Source organism: Varanus komodoensis, unplaced genomic scaffold, assembly GCF_004798865.1.
Source record: "Varanus komodoensis strain SLA01 unplaced genomic scaffold, ASM479886v1 scaffold19, whole genome shotgun sequence".
Classification (NCBI taxonomy): domain Eukaryota; kingdom Metazoa; phylum Chordata; class Lepidosauria; order Squamata; family Varanidae; genus Varanus; species Varanus komodoensis.
The window spans coordinates 16,603,403-16,628,576 of NW_025335550.1; the positions used below are offsets into that span (position 1 = coordinate 16,603,403).

At 39.0% G+C, this 25,174-nt stretch overlaps 1 protein-coding gene across 3 annotated transcripts in view; it reads right to left on the reverse strand.

Moving 5' to 3' along the window:
- Positions 1 to 228: 228 nt before the first annotated feature.
- Positions 229 to 25,174, reverse strand: part of MLLT3 (MLLT3 super elongation complex subunit) — a 157,296-nt gene continuing 132,350 nt past the window's right edge. The window contains exons 7-12 of one of the 3 annotated variants that reach the window (XM_044427620.1): positions 15,695 to 15,773; positions 13,157 to 13,292; positions 10,313 to 10,409; positions 7,543 to 7,614; positions 7,142 to 7,213; positions 229 to 472 (exon numbers count right to left, since the gene is read on the reverse strand). In XM_044427620.1, the coding sequence (XP_044283555.1) occupies positions 341 to 472; positions 7,142 to 7,213; positions 7,543 to 7,614; positions 10,313 to 10,409; positions 13,157 to 13,292; positions 15,695 to 15,773 (588 nt within the window). In that variant the 3' untranslated portion in view covers positions 229 to 340. Of the gene's footprint in view, positions 473 to 7,141; positions 7,214 to 7,542; positions 7,615 to 10,312; positions 10,410 to 13,156; positions 13,293 to 15,694; positions 15,774 to 21,994; positions 22,668 to 25,174 lie in introns of those variants that run through there. The other 2 variants (XM_044427621.1, XM_044427622.1) reach the window with 2 other exon arrangements.

Below are 25,174 nucleotides of genomic sequence, written 5' to 3' on the forward strand. Positions count from 1 at the left end.
GTAATAAGGCAGTGTGTTGAACATGCATTCGTCCTGTGGCCTGGAATACCACAGAGAGATACATGATACCATAACACATTCATTAAGTGTTTTTTTTTTTTTCAAGGCTACCCAGGCTAACTCTTCCAGAGCATATCCTTGGTGAGAAGAGCAATCCTCTGAAGCTTGTCACTTTTCTTCTCCTATATTAAGAGATGATGACTGGCTTTAACACAAAATAAAGCTGAAGAGAGTTGGTTGATTTTTATTGTGGCCATTTTGGTTGCATCATTCTGAACATTTCATTTCCTTTGAAAAAACAAGAGAGAGCAGTTTTTGATGCAGCCAGGAGCTGGAGTTCTCAGGATGCTCCAGATGTTTCCAGGTAACTCTGTAATTTTCTAACTGTTGTTTTGTCCAGTGAACAAAGATCAAAGTCAAACGTCGTGTTCGTGATATGAAAGTGTCCCGTTTCTTCTATAAGGTTTACAATCTGTCATTAAAAAAAAAGACATAATTAAACCTTTAAATTCTAGTTCTCTCTTATACTTTGGGTGTTATGTCAAGAAGACCCTATGAATTTTATCACCTGTGCAACCTTCTGGCAAGATCAAACAACAAAGGGCATAAAATATTACAACATTTAAAGAAGTTAGGAAGACATCTCATCGTAAACCTTCCTGCTTCTTATTACCATGGATCTATCTTAAATTTTGATTGTTATAAGCTTAGTAAAGCTTTTATTGACATCTCCAGGGACAGGCGAAACCCAACACCACCTTAAAATAACTGATCAATACAACCAATGAGATAATATCATGTGAGATGTTCCCATCAGTCAGCCTGCTTAACTGTGATATATCAACTTAAAAAAGAATGGCCTGGATCAGGAATCTGCTCTCTGTATGAGACAGGGACCTTCTGTGAACGGAGGGGCTCTGCCCGTGAACTGTGATTGCTTGGGGGGGGGGGGAGGAATACAGCTGCCCACGTCTTGCATCCATCACTGAACAACACCAAATTATGAAACAGATGCCTTTTCTTCCCACAGATGGATACATCCTATTTTGGATCAGCTTTGGCCATCACCTCTTATGATATGAACTATGTGGAGTCTCTTAAATTGATAACAACATGCAGATTTTTTAAAAAATGGTTTCATTTTTTTACCCCACAGCTCCAGTGGCCAAGTAAATCTCTTCTAAAACATTAATGACAGTGTCAAATTGCTATGCCTGTCAAGAGGACTAGTGTCACCAGGCCATTTGAGTTAATTTATGGAAGTTAAGACCAGTAGGTCGAGAACCAAATTTCTTCCTTGTGTTCATGTCTTGTGTACTGGTTGGCTCCAAGACAGAAGGCTAGATGGGCCTTTGCTTGATCCAGCAGGGTACGTTTTACACTCTTTGTCTTGCTCCATTTAATTATTTCAGGAGATTGAATTTTCCTGTTTCCAATGCAGAGGAATGAGGATTTTCTATGAAAACTGAATTGAAAGAATCTCATATAAAGTAAGGGTGCAAACTGCATCAGTTTTAGGACATAGCACTAAATCCAGCAGCATGGGAAATTGATTGACATCACAGAAGGTGAATGTATCTTTCAGGAACCTTTTCAAGGCTCAAACCCCATCTCTGAACTTTCATTTGCCATACAAGAGCACCAGTGCATTCAGAAATCCCAAGATCAAAAACGGAACCCATATGCTCCTTAAAGTGGGCTTGCTCATTATCAGACTCCCTGCTGCCCTGTGCTGCTGAAACAGTTAAAATCCACTTCAGACCCCTTCATCGTCCCTGCCCCATCCATGCGGCCATGTTCATCCTTTGATTTTGCAGCCAGAGCAATCACTGAAATGAAATTAGATAATAAAACTAATTCTACTAAGCGGTCATTGGCCTTACTTCAGGCGTGTTAAACCTTTCAGGGTGAAGGCCAAATTCCAAACCCTCAGAAGATTTTAGAATAGCTCATCATCATTTCAAAGGTGGGTGGGCCAAATGCAAAAACAGGCGCATGGCCAAGAATGCCAGGATATTTAGCGTGAAGCTCATACTGCAAATAACTAAGCCTTGGAAGAGCAATTTCAAGAGAAAAAGATATGGAAAACCAGGGAAACCACCATGTAATCAAGTGCAGCTATCTTGGGAACCCTGGAAGGCTGGACTGAAGAGGCATCCTTCTGCTTTAGCTGTCTGCTGATTCCTTAAAAGGTTAAGTTTATTTGCTCATTACTAGGGTCCCTTATTATTTTTTATCACTGTTCTTAATTCTGTAGGAGATAGCAACCTAACTAAATGAGGTCCCCTCTGGGGAACTTTCTTTTCTTCCTTCGTTTCCTTGGGAACTGGTAAAAGGAAGAGAGCCTGTGCCAGTGAGAGAGATGCATTGACTGGGTTCACTGAAATGATGAGTATGGGTTGTCATTCAAATGTGGGTTGTTGTTGAAACATTGATTATCAGGTTGTCTGAACCCATTACACTAACAAGCCAAGGTTGGTTAAACAAGAAAAGCACATTCTATTTATTTTATTCAGTAGTCTATTATATTCTTTTTGGCACCAGGTGAAAACTATTTTTTTGCCCACCATTTTAAATGTTAGGAATTTTAATCGGGTTTTAATCTTTTTCACAGTTGCATTTTGATTTTGGCTCTTGTTTTTTTATTTTGATTCTGTTCTGATTTTGTTTTCATTTGTGAAATGTTATTGTTGGTTTTATGTACATTTTTAAATTATTGTTAATTGTTGGATTATTTACTTATAGTTGTAAGCCTCCCTGAGACGCTTTTGTGTATAGGGTGCGGTATAAATATTTTAAATAAAGAAATAAAAAGCCCATGAAGAAAACTCTTGATTTGGAGTTGGGTTGTGAACTCTAGGTTGTTCACCATGATTTATTATCTTGGCTGGGTTCAGGCAACACAATAACCTAGGTTTCGACAGCAACCCATGGATCACTGCCAACCCATGTTCAGCCCATATTCAACTCCTGATTATGGATTATTGTGTTATTTGAACACACTCATTGTATCTGCTCCCTTCCCTTTCACTCATCTATTACTGGCCAGGAAAGAAAAACTGGCACTCTAAGCATGTATGGGAAGATTGCTAGCTTTGGTGCTAATGGGTGAATATGGCAGATGGACTGTGCATATGGTGGGTGCAGAAGAGACAGCAACTGTGGTGGAAAAGAGCAAAAAGGTGTGTTGGCAGACAACCCTGATGGGACAGCGACTATGAACATGAGCAATGTGCATATTCAGTAAGTAAGTCTAGTTATTTTTGGCCAGCACATCCTACATGTGCTTCTAGATTAGCAAAAGGTGATAAGATTTAAGCTTTACTAAAAAAAACCTAACACTGCTTCAAAAATAATCACCCATTTACCCTTGTAACACAAGTCTCAATGGCAATTTTAATCGCAATACTCTGATGAATGTAAAGATAATCCTAGTTTAGGAATGTAAATCTAATGTATGTTTCCACTCTGTTTCCACTTTAGCTCTGACTGAAGAAGTCATGAAGAATTTTAGGAAAACTATCAATAGTTTTTTTTAAAGGAACTATATTAGATATGCTTTCCTGTGATACTATGCCAAAATGGGGCCTTTTGTTAACTCCCATGATAATAAATTTCAGGAATCCAAAAGTAGTTAGGAAGTGTTAACAGACGCATTTTAAAGCAATGCAGTGCTCTTAAAAGAAAGAAGAAATAAAATCTTATTTGTTGATAGCTATCTATACTTTTTAAGCTCCCAACTGAGAGCACCATGAACATTTGAACCCTATCCTTCATTCTAGCCTCTTAGAAACACAGCCGCAGTGTCAAGACCACCTGGTACATCTGAGTGAGAGGAACCCCCCTCGGTTTTAATGGAAGCACAGAATACATCAAGATAGAGCCAAGAATGCTTTAGGGGCATTCTTGACCACCTGCCAATGTTAATGCCTTAAATATCAGCACTCGCGTTCTTAATCTACTGAAAAACACTTGGGGAAAAAAGATTTAAGATTATCGCTGTCAAGCTTTCCAATTACCAATGTTAAAAACACAACATCAAAAATACTTTAACCGGGGACCCAGGATGCAAGGTCCAAGGAAGTCTTATTTGTTCTTGATGAAGTGTGCTGTACTTTATTGTTTTAATGTACAGTTCTGTTGACACACTGTCACTTTCCCTCAATTCCGTTGCCATCCATCATGAGGTAACAATTTATATGGCTTTACAGAAGAATGCAGACATGAAGGGCTGGGTTGTAACCAACTCCAACCTTTTTCTTTTAACCTTTCAGAAAGGTCTGAAAGGATTTTGTCTTCTCCAGTCCACAAAGCTACCTTAAAAGCTATTATTTATTATGCATTCTAGATTTTTTGTTTTTGTAAAGGTTACAAAACACAAATGTCTCTTATTTTAATCTTAACAATCTGCTAATGAAATTTTAAGCTGGGAGTGCCAAAGGCCACCCAGTAAGTTAAGACCTAAAATAGGCTGGACCAGAGTTTCCTGCACCCAAATTCAACAGCATACTATTCTGTTGCCACTTACCGGTTCAGAGATTATCTAAACTGAAGTATCAAATCCATTATTTAAATACTATTATCATTGTTAGTAGTAGTAGTATAGTTTTACTTCGATATGCAGATTAATAAGCAGTTAATCCAGATTCTTATTATGTTATGACTGACTTACTGACTGACTGACTGATCATCATAGTTTCAAATGAACAGTGATGTAGGGTGGAATATTTTTCAAAAAAGAAAATGAACATTTTTCCAATTATTTATTTTTCTATGGGAAATTTTTCATTTCATAAGTTCATTAGCTAAAGTAAATGTATGCCAATTGCAAATGGAACTGCAGGCAAATTTGGTGGTTTCAAAATTATTTCTAGCAAGTATGTAAGAGAATACATCAACGTCACTGAATTGTACACATGTCTCAGTGTGAAATGGAACTACCAGAGTGTAGGACACAGAATAATGAACTCAAGCTGCAACAACCCAGATTCAGGCTAGATACCAGGAAAAGCTTCCTCACTGTCAGAGCAACACGGCAGTGGAACAAGTTGCCTAGAGAGGTCATGGGCTCTCCCACACTAGAGACATTCGAAAAGAAACTCAACAGTCATATGAGTGGGCTGATGTAAACTGATGGTTTGCAACAGCAGGGGGTTGGACCTGATGGCCTCCTTGACTCCTTCCAACTCTACCATTTTATGATTGTATGATACTAAATAGTAACAGCAAAACTGGAGTTGCTCCATCAACCTCTGCTGAAATAGATGAGTAGCTATCAGTGTATTGCGTATCTCTGCATCGTGAAAATTAGTGTGTCAACAGATTTCAGTGCCTTTGTTTTGCTTTTCTTAACACTGTAAGAAAAATATATATTAAAGAGAAGAATGCAAAGTATTCTTCAAAGAAGAATGCAAAATTACACAGTACTTCTCGTCTGTCCCACAGGTGCTGTTTTGCAAGTGGTGTGTCCTGCAGATTCCAGTGCAAAAGCAGAACCTATTGCTTGTGTAATGGAGATATAATGCTTCCCGGAAAAACCCCCCAAATAAGTGAAAATATATGGTTCTGGCCTGGACACATTGGCAGCCTCCCTTATGGTCCTCTGGTTACTTGCCCTGTTCCAGAACACTGTTGTGTGTTTCTGGTTTCTGCTGGAAGTGCTAAATCACCATTGCACAAACATTGCATGCTGCTTGCAGCCAGAAATTGGCAGAGTGCAAGAGAATCAGCAAGAGGATTAAATACTTTCGTGGATTCTGTCTATTGTCTTTCACATTCTAAAATCATTCCACAAGGGAATTTAACATTTAACATATTTAAGTGTGTTTAAAATTCTGCTTTAATTTTTCCTGTCAAATATTACAAGTCAAATACTTGTAGTGTATTTGGACAAACCAAGCAACCAACCAACCAACCTGCTACTCCCTTCTGTGAGCTGTGTTCACAAAATAGGTAAAATAAACATGCTAAATTAGATCTTTGTAGAGCACCAGAAAGTTTTCCAATTCAACATTCCCCAGAAACTCTACATCATAGCAAATAAACGGTCTAAAAAGACACTGTTCCACAATTCATCCATACATTCAGTATGAAATGCAGGTTTCAACCCAGAATATGGATCACTTCATTAATTATTATTTAACTGGAGGATGTGGATACATTTTTAATTTACATCTAAAAGAATGTGAAATTATGAATGGGATAGAAAAGTGTTTGGCAACAAATGGATCAATCTGCAGTATCTGGTGGAGAGCCAAGACTGTCAGTGGCTTTTTGTTATCCCCCAAGCATATATTGGAGATAGTTAAGTGTTACTCTACAATATACAAAGAGTCTTTAAATCTATCAATAAAACATTAACAGAAGACTGCTTTATATGTATGTCTTTTTGAACTTGCTGTATAAATGACATGCAGTCACTCTGGCAAACTGTTATATTAATTTATGATCTTCTTACCAAATGCTTGGGTCAAGAAGCCTATTTTGCCTTTTTTTTCTAACATATACCATAGTCGGAAATTAGATATTGTTTACAAAAAGTTAAAATTTGAAGATGGAAAATATGGAGAAAGAAACTTTGTTCTCTCAACTGCTCTACTCTCTAAAAAATAACATCTAAAATTATACAGCTTGGAAAGCATACACTTTAAAGTTCTTGTAATGACATACAGGTTCCAGTGAAAAAACTGAATTTTGTCACTGAACCATATTAAAATTATAACATGACTATTTCATGAATGACCACTGAAAGATAAATAATGAATTCAACCTTCAACACAAGAAAACTACAGTGAAATTTGAAATGACAGAATTCATTTAGAATTTGTTAAGCTTTCTGTTATCATCAGAACAAACAGGAAAACCATCCCAGCCCTAAGGTATGTGTGTGGAGTGATGGAAGACGTATCATTTAAAACAAATGTTTGGAGTATGCATTGCATCTGTTAAGATCTATAAGAGACTCCAAGCCTCTTGTCCTTCATGGTGGACAGCAATACTCGTTATTCCCAGCCAGCAAGGCCAAAAGTCCAACACATTGATAGGCATCATGCTGAAGGATCATCAAATTCTACTGGAAGACCAGATCTGAGTTCCTGACTTTTACAAAGGCTATGTTTAACATACAAATAACTCCTCTCACCTGTTGCAGTACATGTCTTTCCCTTAGTGTCATTAACCTTCTGTGGAGCTCAACCAGTTCATCAAGATATGCCTGAGAATAATCCACCATAAAATTAAAAGAAACAAGAACACATTTTGTTAAGCAACAGAACTCCATGTGGCATTGCACACAAACATTTTTCAGTGTCATCTGAGCTTACAAAATTCAAAGCAATATGCAGAATACAGACAGCTTATTAAAATGTGGAACAAACTAAATAACGTGAAAATCTCCAACTGTGCAGCAACTAAGAAATATTTATGAAGATATGTGCTATCAACCAACCTTTGGCTGTGTCTATAGCTTGACAGGTTAATACTTTCACAATGATACTAGAGAAACTATGGGAGCGGGATTCAAAGATTGCTTCTCCTATTTACCTTATCACAATCGCCATTCTTAATTTGTTTATCAGATTTACTCTGCTTTATAGGACTCTTCACTTCTAGAATCTGGAAAATAAAAGAGTAAATATCTAAGGCATTATACACCTAGGACTGAGGAATTTGAAATTCCATAGCCAAGTGTCTTATCCATGCACGTTTGACAGCCAAATTATCTAACCTACATATAGTTCCTGACACACACCACACTGGAAGCAATTCATACAAGAAAATAAAATAAATGAGAAAAGAATGATAAATTAATTTAAACACTGAAGACAATATTATAAATGCTAACTATATAAACACAAGTTGGAGGAACATTCACTGATAAAAGTATCATTACAAAACAACACACAGAAGTTCATCACACTGAATGCCTCATTTAGCAAATGTTTGAACCATTTATATATAAATATACCAAATTCTTGGAGATTTATTTAAAAAGAAACACATTAGGGTACTTTGATAAAGGCCTATATTGCTATGAGAGTTACAGTGGCATTTTTAGCATAAAATGTGGACCCAGGCTCAGTTCACATGCAATGAGAAGTCCCTGTGGGTACATCTCCCTGTGTGGCTTACTGCTGCAGTGACAGTGGCCATGCTGACTATCTGGGACATACTGGAGTGCACCACAGCTTCTTATGATGCGCAAATCTGGCGAGAGGAGGTTGTTGGGGTGGTTGACCAGGCACCCTGAACACGCGGGCTGTTTTAGGGTTTCAGGGAGCTTGATAATGACCCCAACAATCCACCTTCATGAGAATCACATATAATAGGAATATTCAAAATGACCACTGCCAGGACAAGAAGACTCACTGTAAATTCACCCACAGTGGCTTCTTGTTACATGCAAAGCATGTCACAATCTGATATGCAGGATTAACTAACCGTAGTCCTTCACACAGGGATGACCATATTACTCATGATTTGCTCACACTTCAATGAGTATCTGTAATAGTTCTTGCTGGAGAAAGCTATTAAATAATTCTAACTTTTACAGACTTTAATGCCTAAACTTCTTGTCAGGCTTATACACTGGTCCCAATCCGGAGTTTTATTGAATCAATTGAAGTTGATCTGTGGATTGGTGCCCAATTGTCCAGAATACACTGGAATCCTGGAAGTGGGCTGCAGTTTACTAAACCAATTGCCACAAACCCATAGGGTCACTTGCCTTACAGATTAATGTGCGATTATCTCTGTTAAGAAGTACTGCGCTTGAAATAATCTGCAGTGATATGACAGTTCTCCCTGATGCGTCCCAAGCAGTGATGGCTGTTCACACACAAGTCATCACTTGATGCTGCAGTTATTAAGTGCAGCACTTGTAAATGTGAACTAACCATTAATCTTCTGAAACAAATTAGAGCTGTGAATAGTCACAATATTAATCCTAATAATTCAAATTCCAAATCATAAAGGTTAACTGCCCAACACTGTTGTTTTTGGGGAAGTACTACTGCACAGCTGACATACTCACTTTTTGTATGAACTGTTGAAAACATAACACCAACTGACAGGTATGTTTCAACCTAGTTTCAGATTATGTTGTTTAAATCCAAGGTTATGGTTCCAATAACAGTAATAAAAAAATCTCAACTGATGAAACAGTAATGAAAACCTGTGTTGCATTCCCCTATGAATGGAACTAAACTGTTGGGATATTTTAAAGTTTATTTTTAGGAAGATTAAAACGTTTTACACTAGCAGTCCAGATGGTCTTTTCATCCTCAGTGGAATAAAAGGCAGCATTCTCCATACTGGAAAAAGGCAAGAGCAGTACTGCAGACCGAGAGCCGCTATTTAGGCATAGTTCACATGAACCATGGTATTAACAAGCCATTCTAGTGACCTGAATGTGTGTGAACAATGACCTGGTTCACACAGAACAATAAGCCACGATGGTTTATTTTACCCTCGGGTTTTGTTTTTATTGTCAGCAATAAAGCACTAGGCCAAGCTCCATTAAAAATGGTGTCTGGACAAACCCCACAGGTAAATTCACAGAGGCTTCTTGCTATGTGTGAACAGACTCAGAATAATGGTTCAGTAACAACAGATAGGCTGGATATTCACTGAACTGCTAAAATTCATTCATATCACATAGTTATCAAACAACAACAGTCCATCAGTGATGGCTGTTGATTGTCTCACAGGCTCTTCTAGAGTAATAGAAATGTAAATATTCAGAAGTATTTCGGCCACACCGCTGGTTAATGCTGAAATGGGAAACACGACTGAATGGCACTGCAGTTTCACCACGGTGAGTATGGGAAGCATTTTGAGCCCCCTGTAAGTGATGGTATTAGTATCACAGTAGTAATATTATTACAGGTAAGACAGGGCAATTACATATATTGTATTTAGACCACTACAAATCAAAAAGTGACAAAAAACCAGACCTCTTCTCATTTAAGCCACGCACAGGAGTTCCACACATGAAGACGGAAGTGGGACTGTGCTGATAGTGGTATCACAGCAAATATTTCAAGGAGATTTTCATATTGCCCAGTATCAGCATTTAATGTTTCCTGGAATTACTGCTAGCATTAGACAAAAAAGCAGTTGTTTGTCTTCCAGGATATGGGTGAATAATATTGCTAAGAACATATGCCAAACGAAGAGGCAGGTTCTTTACGTTTCTGGGAAACCAGCTCCCACTGAGCTTTAACACACTCAAACAGTTCTTGAGGCTGAGGAAAGAAAAGTCATGCAGTGAAAAACTGGCCATGAGTAGAGTAGCCACACTGTAGGACAGTACCTGGTTACTGTTGGTTTTTAATAAAGGTGGAGGTTCATGGCGTAGTGGTGAAGATGCTGAACTGCTGTCACTGTCACTTCCATCGCTTAGACTAACTCTGAGAAGAGAAAGGAACAAGAATGTTACCTTTACTGGTCTGTGGCCAACCTTTAATGTTCTGAAAAAAGCTCCCTGCATGTGTCAGAATCCTGACATTACCTCTCATGTTTTGAAAGAGAAGTTTGAAAATCAAAAGGCAAAAATGTTAGGAGATCAGATAAAAAGTGCCAAGCAAAAGAAATGTACATTTTTGCACTGCTTTTCACTGATTAACCTGCAGTCTAGAAGCAGTTCAACTCTTTATGCTGGTGAATAAACATAAATGATTCTGAATAAAAATTCTGCAAGAAAGAAATATTACGAGTATTGAAATCTATATGCTTATGAAATGATACCTTAGTTACATGTAGCTAGAAGTGTGCCTGATAGTTGAAACCAATCAACCTGTGATTTAAGTTTTTAACATGACCCCCAGTGCTGAAAAAACTGCTCTGTTCCTAAAGGAGGCATAAGAATACTGCAGATAATGTGCACAAGATAGACATTTGAGCAAAATACAAAGCCTGGAAAATAGTTTACTTTGGGGGCAGTGGGAGAGTACAGAAGTGTCCACTTCCACAGGATCCCATAAGCAGATCTAAAATTAACCCCAGTTTTCAAGATCTGGGAAGAAAGAAACAACAGGGTTTTTTTAATTAAATGAATCTGTAAACATTCAGAATCTTAAAACACTCCTGTGAGTTCTAAATGTTGCATTCTGTGTAAATGATAATCACTTGAAAGTGCTGGATATTTCAAAGCTGAATTTACCCATATCAGGAACCAACAGCATTTTTCAGGTTCATGGTTGTTCTTTTCTTTCTTCTTTCTAGGGATGACAGGATGCCTGTCTAACAGTGTAATCCTATTGGGGTGCCCATAAGGCCTGGAACTTGGAGGCTTACTAGTTTCCAGTGAAAAGAACTGGACGAAATCTTTGCTTCCCTGTCTCCGGGCTCTGGATTCTCCTCTCATGTTTCTCCATTTTAGGCTCTTTATTTTAGTATACTTTGTATCTTTGATGTTCAAGAAGGGGTTCCCAGAGTAGCTTCTGGAGCTTTTCCACCACTGATTAGAGGATACAAAGCATTATCACCCCTAATGTCACATTAATTCTCATAGACAGGGCCTGAGGACCTAGAAATTGGACCACATGTTGCCAAACTAGAGATTCAAATAGCACTGGAACAGTGTCCCAATGCACTGCTGTCCTCATATTTCTTGTGCCAGCCTTCTTGTGGGGACTGCGCTAACACTCTGAGCTAGTTGACAGGCCATCGTGGTCAGTTCTAGGATCCAGGTTAGCAAAACAAGATTTCACAGCTTCTCGTCATGTGCTAAGCAGGCCAAGGGGGGCTCTTGACGTAGCTGGCAAGTCACTCAGAACCATAGGCTGTTTCTCGGTTGTGGGTGACTTGTCAACCACCTTAACAACCCACTTTCACTGGGTTTCTATGTAAGAGGAAGCTACAGCGCACCTCCATCATGCCCTGAATATTCAGTATGGTGGTTGCTGTCCAAAACAAACCCACAGGGGCATTTACTTATGGTGCAGCCTTGTTGCATGTGAATTGGGCTACTGACAAATAAAAGAGAAGCACTGCTATGGCACCCAGGATGAACGCTTAGTAGAAGTCAAGTACATTTAAACTGAGCTGCCACGTCTTGCCTTTCATGGGGATGCTCTGATCAGAGGATGGATGGATGGACACGGACAGACACACACACACACACACACACACACACACACACACACACCAATTTGAGTGCCTGGGGAGTTTTGTTGAGGCTGCTAAAAAGCCCAATGGCATTTTGAAGGGGAGACTTTAACCTCCCCTTTCCTTATATTGTTATTCATGAGAATGTAAGATTTGTTCCCCTTCTCCTCCACATCAACAACCTTCACACCCTGTTACAAAGCAAATTAGAAGGGCTCAGCACTGCTTTTCAGTATCTTGCATCTGAAGAGTTTGTGGCACCGTCCTCAGTGCTGCAGCCGGTGTATTGCAGTGGTTAGGGGGTTGGACTGAGGACCTGGAAGAGCCGGTTCTAGTCCCCATCCAGCCATGAAGCTCATTGGCCAACTTTGGGTCAGACAAAGAGTCTCAGCCTTATGTCCTCACAGGATTGTTGTGGGGGGGATAAGATGGAACTATGTAAGCCACCATGGGCTCCTTGTAATAGGAAAAAGGTGGCATATATATGCAAGATGATGATGATGATGGCAATAGCAGCACATAACCAGCGGAAGCTGAACAGTCCTATTTCAGTGGGGCTCCTTATCCACGGTAGCTTTTATTCTGAGCTTTATAGTCTATCAACGGTGCTCCACAATACTGGACCCATTTGGGGATGGGGTTCAGCAACATGCATAGCTCCTATAAAGTTGAGAATAGAAGCTGCAACAGACCAGGTGCCCCACTGACATAGGAGTCAGTAGACTCCCCTGCAAGTATCCAAAGAACATCTTAACAATAAAAAACAAACTCACTGCACTATTACCTTGCAGAAAGTTTTATGCCATAGGGCAGCCTCTGTCTCTTGTATTGAAGTTGCTGCTAATGCCCCCCCCCCCCGTTCCCTAGACAATCCCTATGTATTTTATACTTTTCTGCCCTCTGCATATGTTTTGTTTCTGTGTGAACCTAATAAATATTCCCCATCTTCTTTTCCTTGAAGCAAAAACCAGAATCTTTACTACCTTTGGCACAAGCATTCAGCTTTCAAATAATCTGAAATTATTTTTTTTAATGTTTGAGCATTCACCTGCGTCCTCCCCTATTTCCTCCATGCGTATTTACAGGTCTCTCCATCTCAGAGTCATTGTCATTCTCATCTGCTTCATCAGATTCATCTTCATTATCATCAGAATGCAGATCTTTCATTATAGACCTCAAAGGGCCTGGGGAACAAAAACAAAGGGAACACAAATCATCAACGGAATTCACATGCAAGTGTACCTATTATTCAGCTTTATAACAAAACAAGACCTAACACAGTTTTTAAGAAGCAGAGAAGGCAGACTTTGGACTTTAAACAAAAGATGCAATGCATAGGGGGGCTTATGCTGCAAATGCTTAAACAAAAGTAAATTTATTCAAGGACCAGTTGACTTAAAACAGGATTATTTCTGTCAACAAAGAGATTAGTGTTTTTAAGTGTTTGCAGAATTGGCCCCCTTGGAATGTTAAGTAAAGCAAGTTGGCTTTCCACAGAACAAAATGCATTTTTTAAAAAGCAAAAGCAGTTTTAACTACCCCTCAAAGATTATTATTAGGGTATCCTATACCTGAAAAGATCTTAAGGAGACTACTAGTAATAGTACATTTTGTTAGGTTAATCCATGTATAGAAAGTCATAGTCTAATAAATCATTGTGATTGCAACTTGCTCTGGCCAAGGCATTCTTTGTCTGCCTGTTTTTGATCTACTTAGATTTAGCTGTCTTCTTTATTCTAAGGTCAATGTCAGGTCAAGCAAGCTCTTTCCTAGTGCTCAAACGTATAAAATGTGTCAATGCCAGTAACAGAGATCTATCTTTATTCTGGAACTGAACAGGGATGCTAAGCCTGCTTCATTAATAAAGTTGTATTAAGGGAATAGTTTTAGGATTAGGTTCTTAAAAACTATTTTGCATTATTGTGCACAAAAGTGAATAGCTCCTAGTAAATCTGAAAAACATGAGTTTGTTAGAAAGTTCATCTTGGGAAGTGGATAGGGGGGCAAGAAGCTGAACTATAATATTGTTTTTATATTTCTGAGATCAGCTTTGAAAATAAAGAGCACAGCCAGTGGAAAAACACAGTGCTGTTATTAAGCAGGTCATGTGGTAAAGATCCAATATTATTGAAGTTAATAAGCTTCAGGACAAACATGGTTTCTTTGGAAGTCTAACACAAATTTTAAAATATACCAACAGGATAAAAATGTTTGTTGTGTGTAAGGGAAAATTACAGCTTTGGGTTTACAAATTACAATTACAATTTTGGGTTACAGTTCCCTGTTAAATAAGTGTAGGTACATATTGGTAGATTTTATAATGCCAAATCAAATTAATATGTAGCAGTTCATTGTTGTTATTTCCAGTCCTGCAACAACACACCTTTTCTATGCCTATTGTATACAAAGATGAGAGGAAAATAAGATTTTCTTTCTCGGGTTTCGGCAAACCTCTTTTTCTTTCTGACCCGATCACATTTACTCAATCAGGGAGAGGGAAATAATCCATGGTGAATTATTTCATCTGGCACATGTGCTGGGGAGATTTGCATAACTTCCCTTGTGAGTGTAGCTTACAATTTGGTGTGAACCTAGTTAACAAATCACCCCAGAGCCCCAAAACAGCCTATTGGTTCTTGATGACTTGGTAAACCATGGCAACAAGCCACCCTCATTGGGTTCTAATGGCACAGCAAACTACACGTGTGCCAGGGTGAAATAAACCACAGTGGTTTATTTACAATCCTTACAGAATAAAAGAACATATACATTTAAAGGGCTGAGACATCCATCAAGCAGAGGCAGAATGCTTCTGGGAAAGGATTCCAAGATCCTTTTGCAAACTTTTAATGTTTCCTGCATTTTAAACAGCCAGTTTATTATAAATGGCCCAATGTGCCATTATAATAAACATTGCACCATTTATTATAAAAACAGCCCAACAGGAACACTTCCAGTTATTTACATGTAAACTGGTTAGGGCAAGTCTTTTGGCAGATACAAATTCTGACTTCCTCTGAACTGAGCAGTGATTAGCTGCAAAGCTGCAAAGCCAAAGATAATAAAGTCTATGAAATTTGTTTGTTGCAGTCTTTTTTCTCCCTTAAACTTACTTTTTGGAAGTTGAAAGAGGTCTTACAAGCATATTCTCACTAAAATGTAACATTCAAATGTATCTGAGTTCTCACGATGCCTTTTTAGCATTTCAGTAGTTTAACCTATTTATGCAAAATGGAATGCTTTGATTTTACAGTTGGCACCAGCCTTGAGAGCAAGGGAGAAATTAAATGAAATCCAGCCACTTTATAGTAAAACAAACAAACAAAAACAAGAACTGTGGATCAGTGCAGGTCAGACTGTGAGCCTTGCATCAAGGAGACTGGTATTCAAATCCCAATCAGCCACCAGGATCACAGAATGAGTCAGTCACCCTCAGTTCATCCAACCTTCCAGGTTGTTACGGAATAAAATTGGAAGGGAGCTCTCTCTTGGGGGGAAGTTAGCTTGAGCATGCCACATGGGTTTTTTTAAACAGCTGAAAAAGGAATGCATCCTAGCTTCTATGCAACTGTTAGATTTTTGTTACCTTGTTGTCGACTGTTCTGAGATGGTGTAAAACTGGAACTGGAACTGGAGCTTGAACTGGCAGGACTAGGTTGCTCAGACTTGGAGAGAAAGGGGAGAGATGACATAAAAAGGACAAAATTAGTCCATTTATTTGTTCTCAAAATAACGTACATATTTATAATTTACTTTGCTGAGAAAGAAAAGGTCTCAAATGACACCACCATGGAACAGGATGCCCCACTCCTTATAGGCAAAGCTTCTTTTCCTATGCCAATTGTCAAGTACCCATGAAGCATCAGTAGCTTTAAAGACTTGTAGTAGGGTAACCTGACAGCTGTCTAACCTCAAACTCTCCTGCCTGTGTATGCATGAAGTAACAACCTATAGCCAAGTGACTTGGTCTAACATGATGGTCTTCTGCGTAATTTAAGTCATGATGGGCGAACTAAATCTATGAGTACCTTGTTATGGATTAAGTAGCTACACACGGGCAAGTAACAAACTCATTTGGTAAATGGCTAGAGGTCACAGAGAAACAGATGAATGCTTTATGTAACAGACCTAGCATTAAGTTGTAGGTATGTCACATTTCAGCTGTTGTGTTTTTGCCGAATCCTGTTTCAACAAGCAGAGGGTACAGAAGGAGAATCTGAAGCAAAACAGAAGCTGTAGCAATGAAGGGAGCTCAGCCTGCATTTGTAGAAAAATGATGAATATTAAACATTTGATCCCCTTAGCAGTCAAAGAGCCTTGTTATAAAATTAGAGTTAACCTAAAGGAAAGAACTTTATCTTAATCATATTAGACCATACAAGCAGGTTTTGCAACAAAATGCTCTGTGTACCACACACTCTAACCATCCTAGGAATGGTCCTATTCTGGGTTCCACTCAGCATGGAACAGAGCCTTGAGCCTCTGAGGTTTGTGTGTCTGTGTCTGTGGGAGGGAAACTTCAGGAAGGGGTAACTGAGGGGAATCCTGAGCACTTTTGTTACTGTACTAAAAGATAAAGGCCCTCTGCCTGAGATTCTGCAGGCAGGGTTGCTGTCAAAAAGAGCAGACCACAACAAATAGTTTGGCCTGGTATGATGCAGCTTTCTATGTTAATACACATTTTGAGGGCTCCTGCCATGGAACCTCTCACCCACTCACTGCTTCATAATTGGTTTAAAAAAAATTATGGTGTGACATGTGAACCTAGAACTCTGAGTTGTTGAAGGGGTTGTTCAAGTTTTTATACATGGTTTGTTGATGGCACCTTAACAACATAGACTTCTGGGTTTGAATGCCACACCAAACAACCCAGGAAGTACCACGATATATTCTGATCTTTCTAGCACTCTGAGGATTGTTGTCTAAATCCCATCTTGTTCTGTGTTGGAATGGCAGCTTGTACCAGCACTGCTGCAGACTTAAACTATGTAGAATGGTTCAGCTTCAGTCCAAGCAAACAAAGATAGATTTATGATATTCATAGTCTAAATTCCCCATCTAATTAATAAGATACAAAATTCCCAACAAAACCAAACAAAACCCAGCAGTAGTACTATCTGGCCTCCATAAAATTCAGTGCTAACTTGCACATTCATGCATTCAGCTTACATAAACCCCACAGTTGCTCTTCTGCCATAAATCAATCTATTGTTGTGCCCTCATAATGAGAAGGCAGATTTATAGTCTTTTAAAACCTTGCCCCACAATCAAAAAGATTGTGGGACGAGTTAATGGAACATCTCTCTTTTAGTGAGGGTGCTGGGGAAGGGGGGAAGGAGTTAACATCTGTTCTCGGATGAATGACATTTGTAGTTCTTACAGCTGGGACTCAAAGGAGCAACTAAGATTAACACTCTGAACACACTTGGATTTTTGTGTCTTTTTCAGTCTGTTCCTAGCCTACCCCACAGCACTACTTTTATCCACAATGGGATGGGGTCTATATGCAGACACCTATGCATATAAACCCAGTGTGGGTCAAAATCAGTGAACAAAGATTGTGTAGGTGGACACACGGACTGGATACTACGAGCAGAGAAGCCATGATAAAAATTTAGCATGCAGATCTGAATTAGAACCTGGAGACCAGGCAGGCATGTACAAAGGGCAAAAGAGAAATTCTCCTCCCGAATGTGAATAGACTCTAGATGTGGGTCACATGTGGCCTCCATCCCTTCCCCATGCAGCCCACATGATGGTAGTCTGGTTACCATCTCCTTCCTTTCTCGTTTGCTTTGGGAATGAGATAAATAGGGGCAGTTCAGAGAAAGTGACAGACAATGAAGATCATGGAGCATATAAACTCTGCGAAATGCACAACACATGGTGGGAATATGCAGAAATTTAGGTGTGTGAAGATAGGCTGCATTAAACCAATTAAGGCACTCCCTTGCTCCCAGCTATCTTTGCTTCATCTTCCTTTCGCCCCAAACCTCTCTTAAGCTCCTCCTCCCTGGCCTCACACTTGAGAGCACAGGTGTCTCTGCTCTTTGAGCCGCCATTCCTAATTGGTAAGCCAAAAGTTTCTGACAATGTAAATATAAGAAATAAAATATTTACCACATCTAAATAAATCTTTTCCATACTGATGTCTTGTAGTGGATTACTGAAATGTACAGAGGTGTTTTAAAAAGAGTTTGAAGATCTTATTGTTATCCCAACCTTTTTTGCTTTTCAAGTTTGAGTAAACAAAATGGTGTGAGTCCTTTTTGATCTTTGGACTGCTACTTTTCCTTTTTTTTATTTGGGTTTATTCAATTGTTTTACACTTTTAAAGGGGTTTATGATATGTTTTATTGTTATCTTGTATTGAATGGTTTTAACCTTTGTTTTGTGAATGACCTAGAGATCTTTGGCTATTGGATGGTCATGACAACAGGTGATGTACATACACCACCAAAACCAACACAAAGTAACAAGAACTTCCAACAAACTTCCAACAATCCATTCATATGTTCTCCTTAGTGTTAGGTAGCAAGAGAGCACATACATGCATGCTAATCAGCCCTAATACATTTATTTGCAGCTCAAGCTGAATAAACACAACTGTACTAAACTACTGAAAGATTAGTACCAGAGGGTAAAATTCTTAACACATCTACTGCTGAGTACTCTTACTGAAGTCATTTCAAGTGCAGAAGAAGTAGAGAGAAATGGAACTTGATGCTGTGACATGATATTTCTGGTCACATTTCATTTGCATTTTCCTAGACTGCCATTCAAAACAACCCACTACATAAATGGCTACTAACATAAAAAGTAGTAGAATTAATAGGAGTTGCTGTTGTTCAAGATGAAGTTTTGAAATCTTTATTGAGCATGAAGTCGTAAAAAGGAATGAGTAAAAGCCTTAGATGGTATTTTGCTTCTGGAAGAAGCTGGCTGCTCCTGGGCAAAATCAAACTCTCGAGTGCAGAAACTCCCCGCCTCTCCCTGTGTTGCTAAATACAGAACTAGAAGAGGAACGTACACAGGCAGCATCTGCAACAACGGGATGATAGCAGCCCAAGAAGCTCCGGTTTATCATTCCCTTGTCAAAGCAGCCCTTCAGCAAAGGCTGATGACTAGGGCTCTATAACTATCGTAGCATTTAAAAATAAACTCCTAGGCTTTACAAAACTGCTGAACGGTTTGACTAGCAACAGAGCTATACTCCAAATATATATTTATTTGCATGACAAAGCTGACTAATGTTTTAGCTACTCCAACTATTAGAAATGAAACAGAAAAGTGCAAAATAGTTGTTTTTGTTTGCTGACATTTTGACCTCTTTGATTCACTTCTAAGGCATGAAGCCAAGTAGCTGATTTTTCATTACAGGTCTTCAAGAAACTTAGGTTGGCTAAAACATTTATTTGCTGCACTTGAACAGTATGCATCATATTTTTATGTCAACTTTATGTAGGTAAGAAGACACGTTACTTGACAATACAGTTTTGAGAATTCTGTCCAGAAAATGAAGCTGAGAAGCAAGCTACACTGGCCTTAATAAATTGCAGACACTGTTTTCATAGTAATATACCTATATTAATATGCAGGAAAAAACCAAAAAGTGAATTTCTTTATTTCCATGATGCATTTTTTTCTCGTGAAATAAATTCATATTTGTTGTTGAGATCAGGACCTCCACATAAGAGATAGACTGTGATAGTAATACTTTCTGAAATACTGGGATGCCTGACAAATCTTATTTATGAGGCAGGTACAATACATGTAAATTGTTCAATGATTTATGTACACAAAAATTGCTAAACTTTAGAATACTTGAACAGTAAACATATCATTAAAATTTTGACCTTAAACCTGAAATCTATCTTATTCAGAAGCAAAAAATTCAAGGCTTTAAAGACAGGGTTGATATAAATTTATTCATATTGCTAACAGCAGATACATTTTGCAAGATCAAATGACAAACACAAGTGTGTTTCTACAGCTGTTCTCCTCACCACTTCTTCTTTGGAAACAGTCCTCAAATTATTTTTATACAGAATACCTACCGATTAATGTGCAATTAAGCCAGACTTGAAATCAGCTTTCCCCAACTTGGTAACCCCCAGATGTTTTCAGCTTCAGCTCCCACAGCCATCATAGTCAATAGGCAGGATCAACTTGTGGTCTAAAACATCTGGACAGCACCAAGTTAGGGAAGTTTTCTTTAAACAATGAAATAATTTCTAGATCAGCAGCACAGCTTAGCTTTCTACAACCATTGCATACTTCTTCATTAAGCACCGAATGTTCACCATTTGTCGATTTAATACATAGCCACTGCAGAGAAGAGCTCCACTGAGCTGGCCCATTCCAGAAATGGATGTTTCTTCAGGGCTGGCTTAGGGAGCATGTGTTCCTATGGTGCTAGAGGTCAATTCTGCAGGCGAAAACAACAAGTGGGGGAGCAGTGGCCGTATCGGATATTTTCCCAAGGTTTGCGTTAGCCAAACCAAGTGGACATTTGCAGTAATGTGGGCAGAATGTTTTTCCCATTACTTTATTTTGCCATGGGAAAAATCAATTTCATACCTTAATTAGTAAAAATGAATGCATGCTAATTGCAAATAAACTATTAGGCAAACTTGGCCGTTTCAAAATTGTAACTGGTTTTTCACATGATTATCCACAGCAAATGCGCACACACACATGCGCGCACACACAAATGCATATATATGACTGAACTACACAACAATCTCAGAATGAAATGAAACTATAAAATAGTGACAGCAAAACTGAGTACTTTCTAATAATCTTGGTGGAAGAATGTGAATTCTGTTGAAATAGATGACAGACGGGGTTGCTAAAATTAGAGCCTCAACAGTTGTCACACTTTTACTAAAATGTAAATGAATGGGGTGCTTTTTAGCTTCGCTGTTTCCTAATACAAGGGAAATTAGGATGCAGTCCTGGGTCTTTCATCTGAACATTTCAAGTTTGTGCTAGAAGCTTTTTCAGTCCAAAACGCTCTGGAAAATACACATCACTGGAAATCTGGATATATAATGTTAAATTAGGAGATTTGTTTTTAACCTAACAAACATCAACATAGCACAAGATTGATCAGGTTACCAAACTGAACTGCTGGAGCAGGTCTCCTGTGCAAGAACATAGTGCACTGCATGGAAGGTTATGCCTTTTTGCTTTTGCAGCATTTTGATATCCATTCCTGTAGCCACTGTAGAAACGCCTGGGAAATTTCAGTCCACATTGTCCAAATGGGCTTATAAAGTTCCTGATTCATCCAAATCCAGTTCCCTGAATGCCCTGGCAATATCATATTCCAAATGTCTACTTAATTTCCACGAACCTGTGCAGTAATGTTTCTAGCTAATATAGGCATATCATTTGTACACATGAGCATTCATGTTTGTGTCTGTGCATATCTGTATTATGACAAACATTTTGAAAATTGCAACAAATCTGTAGTGTAATTGGTTAGGATGTATGGCTGTTAAATAAAAGGTTGGGGATTCGACCCCCCACCCCACCCCATGGATGGTAGGGTTGCCTCGACAGCTGGTATGGAGCTTGGAGTGCTGGACTAGGGACCTGGGGGATTGGGTGACTTTGGGTCAGTCATTCACGCTCAGCCTAACCTACCTCACAGAGTTGTTGTTAAGAGAAAATGGAGCTATGCAAGCCACCCTGTGATCCTGACAAGAGGAAAAAAGGCAGGACATAAATGCAATGCAATTTATTTCAGCAATATTTTAATAAGTTTTAATATCATGCCTTATATGTTTTTATTGCAGCCATTGTGGGTCGATAATACAATAAAATATACCATAGATAAAATTATCTATGTGAGCCATCCTGAGGCTTTCACAACAGGACGACATATAAATACTTTAAATAAATAAAAAAAAAGTAACAGCAGCAGCAGCAGCATGTGGAATGTTGTATGTTCCAAAGACCTGTATGAATTGGTCCACAAATGTTGTCATTTGGTGCTTTTCCGAGAAAGTGTATGATTCATTGACTGTGTTAATATACAAGTTCATCAGAATTATCATTCAGCCATGATCAGTATTGGAAGATAATGTTGTCCTTCCATCCCTGCACGGAAATTTTATACAAAGAAGGAACCTGTCACTATTTCTGGCTCCAGATGTTAACCAACATCCCTCGTAATGATCCTGCTCTCTTGTCCCACCTCTGACATCCTGACTGAGACAGGAGAAATAAAACTAGAGAAAGAGAAACTGGTTGAATTTGATTTTCAGAATAATCTTTATCTTGGCTTATTCAGTGTCAGGCTTCCTGCCTGGAGGTGTAACAGCTCCTTTGGCTGCAGTTGGCTTAGTTGCTTTGATGCTGAAGAACAGCTGGAAAGTTTGACAGCAGGCAGCAGAATACTCAGGCCAAGAGGACAGGTATCCCCAGTGGATTTTTTGGGGGAGGGCAGCCACTGCTGGGTCTCTTGCAATAGGGAACAAGGCAGCCGTAACACAGACCCCTTTCCACAACAGATTCAGGCTCCCCACAGCCAGCCAAACAGCTATCTGATTCTGTAGAGAAACATAGAAACAGAGCGAGTCAGAAGGGGCCTCCCAGGCCATCTAGTCTGACCCCTGGCTCCAACCGGCTCCGCTCACAACATGCCCACCATGCTTCACAACAGAACCACTGGCAATGCAGGTGCATTCCCACTTCCAGTGGCAGAGGGATACAGTCTGTTTTGAATTCTGAGAGGGAGCAACACGAGTTCCCAAGCAACCAAGCTGCCCATCTCTTGCCCTGGTTTAATGAATCCATGGATATCTTACACTTCAAATTTGAAGGGCTTTAAGCAATGCTGGACAAATTAAACCGCTTTAACTATGGCAATTTGCCATACATTTTCAAATGACACCTTGTAGAAGTCTTTAAATAGGAAAGGAGAGACAACACTAGTTGCTTGTGAATGGATCCCTAAAGAATACCTGTCTCTCTTAAACATATATAGATCAAAAAGAGCTGAAAATAGTGTTAATAAATCAAGCAAAGCTACCAGCTACAGAAAATGTTTTCTTTGGCTATAATTGTGATGTTTTTCTTGCAGGAGTTTTCTGCTGCTATGGTTCACTGCCAAAACAAATTTTGCTAATGAAGTTTTCTAAAATAAATTTTACATGCACATATGAATGTGTGCATATCTGCTCCAGCAGACTTCCTAACAAATATATCCTCTTCTTGCCGATGTCTTTCACAGAATTAAAGGTGATCTTGATATGCCAATGTTTATTGGAGTTAGCACATAAATGCAATGACCCAGTTCTCATGTAACGGCAAGTCCTTGATCAATTAACTCAGGATTTGTCAGGCATGGTTAGGAATGATTGTGCACATTGCCTTACACAATCACTTCCTCGTGGATCTTGATATCCAAACCAAGGTACTCTGGGTTGTTTAGGGGTGAAACAACCCAAAGTTAACTTATGATTTTTTCTTGGATTAGCTCTAGGTTGCTTAATCAACCCAGAATGCCTATTTTGGATGTCATGCAAACTTATGCTCATGCGCTCTAAAACGAAAGTTAAAGTGAGGAACACATCAGAGGCAGCAAATTTGACCACTCCTGGTAGTAACCAGCAAATGACTGTAGGTTAGGTAATTCACAGTTTGCCATAACATGTGAACCAATTCAATAAATAAGTCTTTTCAGCAAAATAAAAGAAGTAAATTATGCTATACTTGAACTTTGGCTGTAACAGCCTTGGTCGCTCTGTATGATGACTCATGCTGGGAGAAAGACAGCAGAGTGCAACCCCATTGATACTGCTGGGCCTCTTCGCAGATTTAGATACCACGGACTATGGTATCCTTCTGGGGTGACTGTCAGAGCAGAAAGTAGGAGCACCTACTGGTGGCCCAGCTGTGACCCTATCTGGACAGGGATAGCCTGGCTTCAGCAGTCTACACTCCAATTCAAGGAGCTGGTCTTAACTTATAATGCCCTAAATTGCTTAGGACCTCAGTGCGTCTCCCAGCCCTGATCTACCAGGGCACTACACGCAGCCTCTGGGGATTTTGTCGAAGTGCCAACACCAAGAAGTGCAGAGGGTGGCAACAAAGGGGTAGGGCTCTTTTGGTGGTCCTCCCCCCAATCTATAGAATAACTTCCCCACTGTGGCCCAGCTAGCATCAAATCTCTCATCTTCTCAGCCCTCTTTTCTGAGGCATTTGAAGATTTACTTGGCCATCCAGGGGCCTGAGGGGGGTCTCATCAGGTGCTCCGCAGTCACACTCTCTTACTCTCTCTCTTGTTATTCCTTGTTATTGCCTGTTTTTATTACCTGCTTTCAACTGTTTTAAACATTTTATTTTTCTGATCTTATGATATTTTCATTGTATTTTTGTCATCTGCCTTTAGGAACTGTATAAACCACCCAGAGAGCTTCAGCTGTGGGGTAGTATAAAATTAAATAAATAAAACCTAGTCAATTCTGTTAATTAAAACCTATTTGTGCAATGGAAAGAGTGGCAAACACTGAAACACAGACCACCAATGCATTTCCCCCCGATCATAGTATTAAAAATATTGATAGTTTAGAATAATAATAATAATAATTTAATAATACAGTGGCTGGGATGGACCTATTATTTAAAGTACTAACTAAAACAAGGTGACCTAGAGAAACACACATTGTCATTTCATTATCCTGAATGTCACTCCTGTCATTAAAAATAGGTTTATAGCAGAATAAGGATTGAAATCACAATCAGCACCCATGCTATTCTCCCCTGGTATCCATTATTCTTAGCTATGTGAAGAATTTTCTTCTATACCGTTCAGTACTGTTATCTCAACACTTCTGCTAAATTGTTTTCACCCAGATAATGGAGTATCTTATCACTCTTTAGAACTTCCTCTTCACAATTCTCAATTACCAATATATTTTGAAGATGCTTTAACCAGACTCTGTTCACCATTTTATCTTTCAGAATGATAATGCTCAGTACTTCCAAATTTGCCTAAAGGTGTAATAGCAGGAAATTGCCCCTCTTCATGCAAAGGTTCCATTTTAAGGAAGTG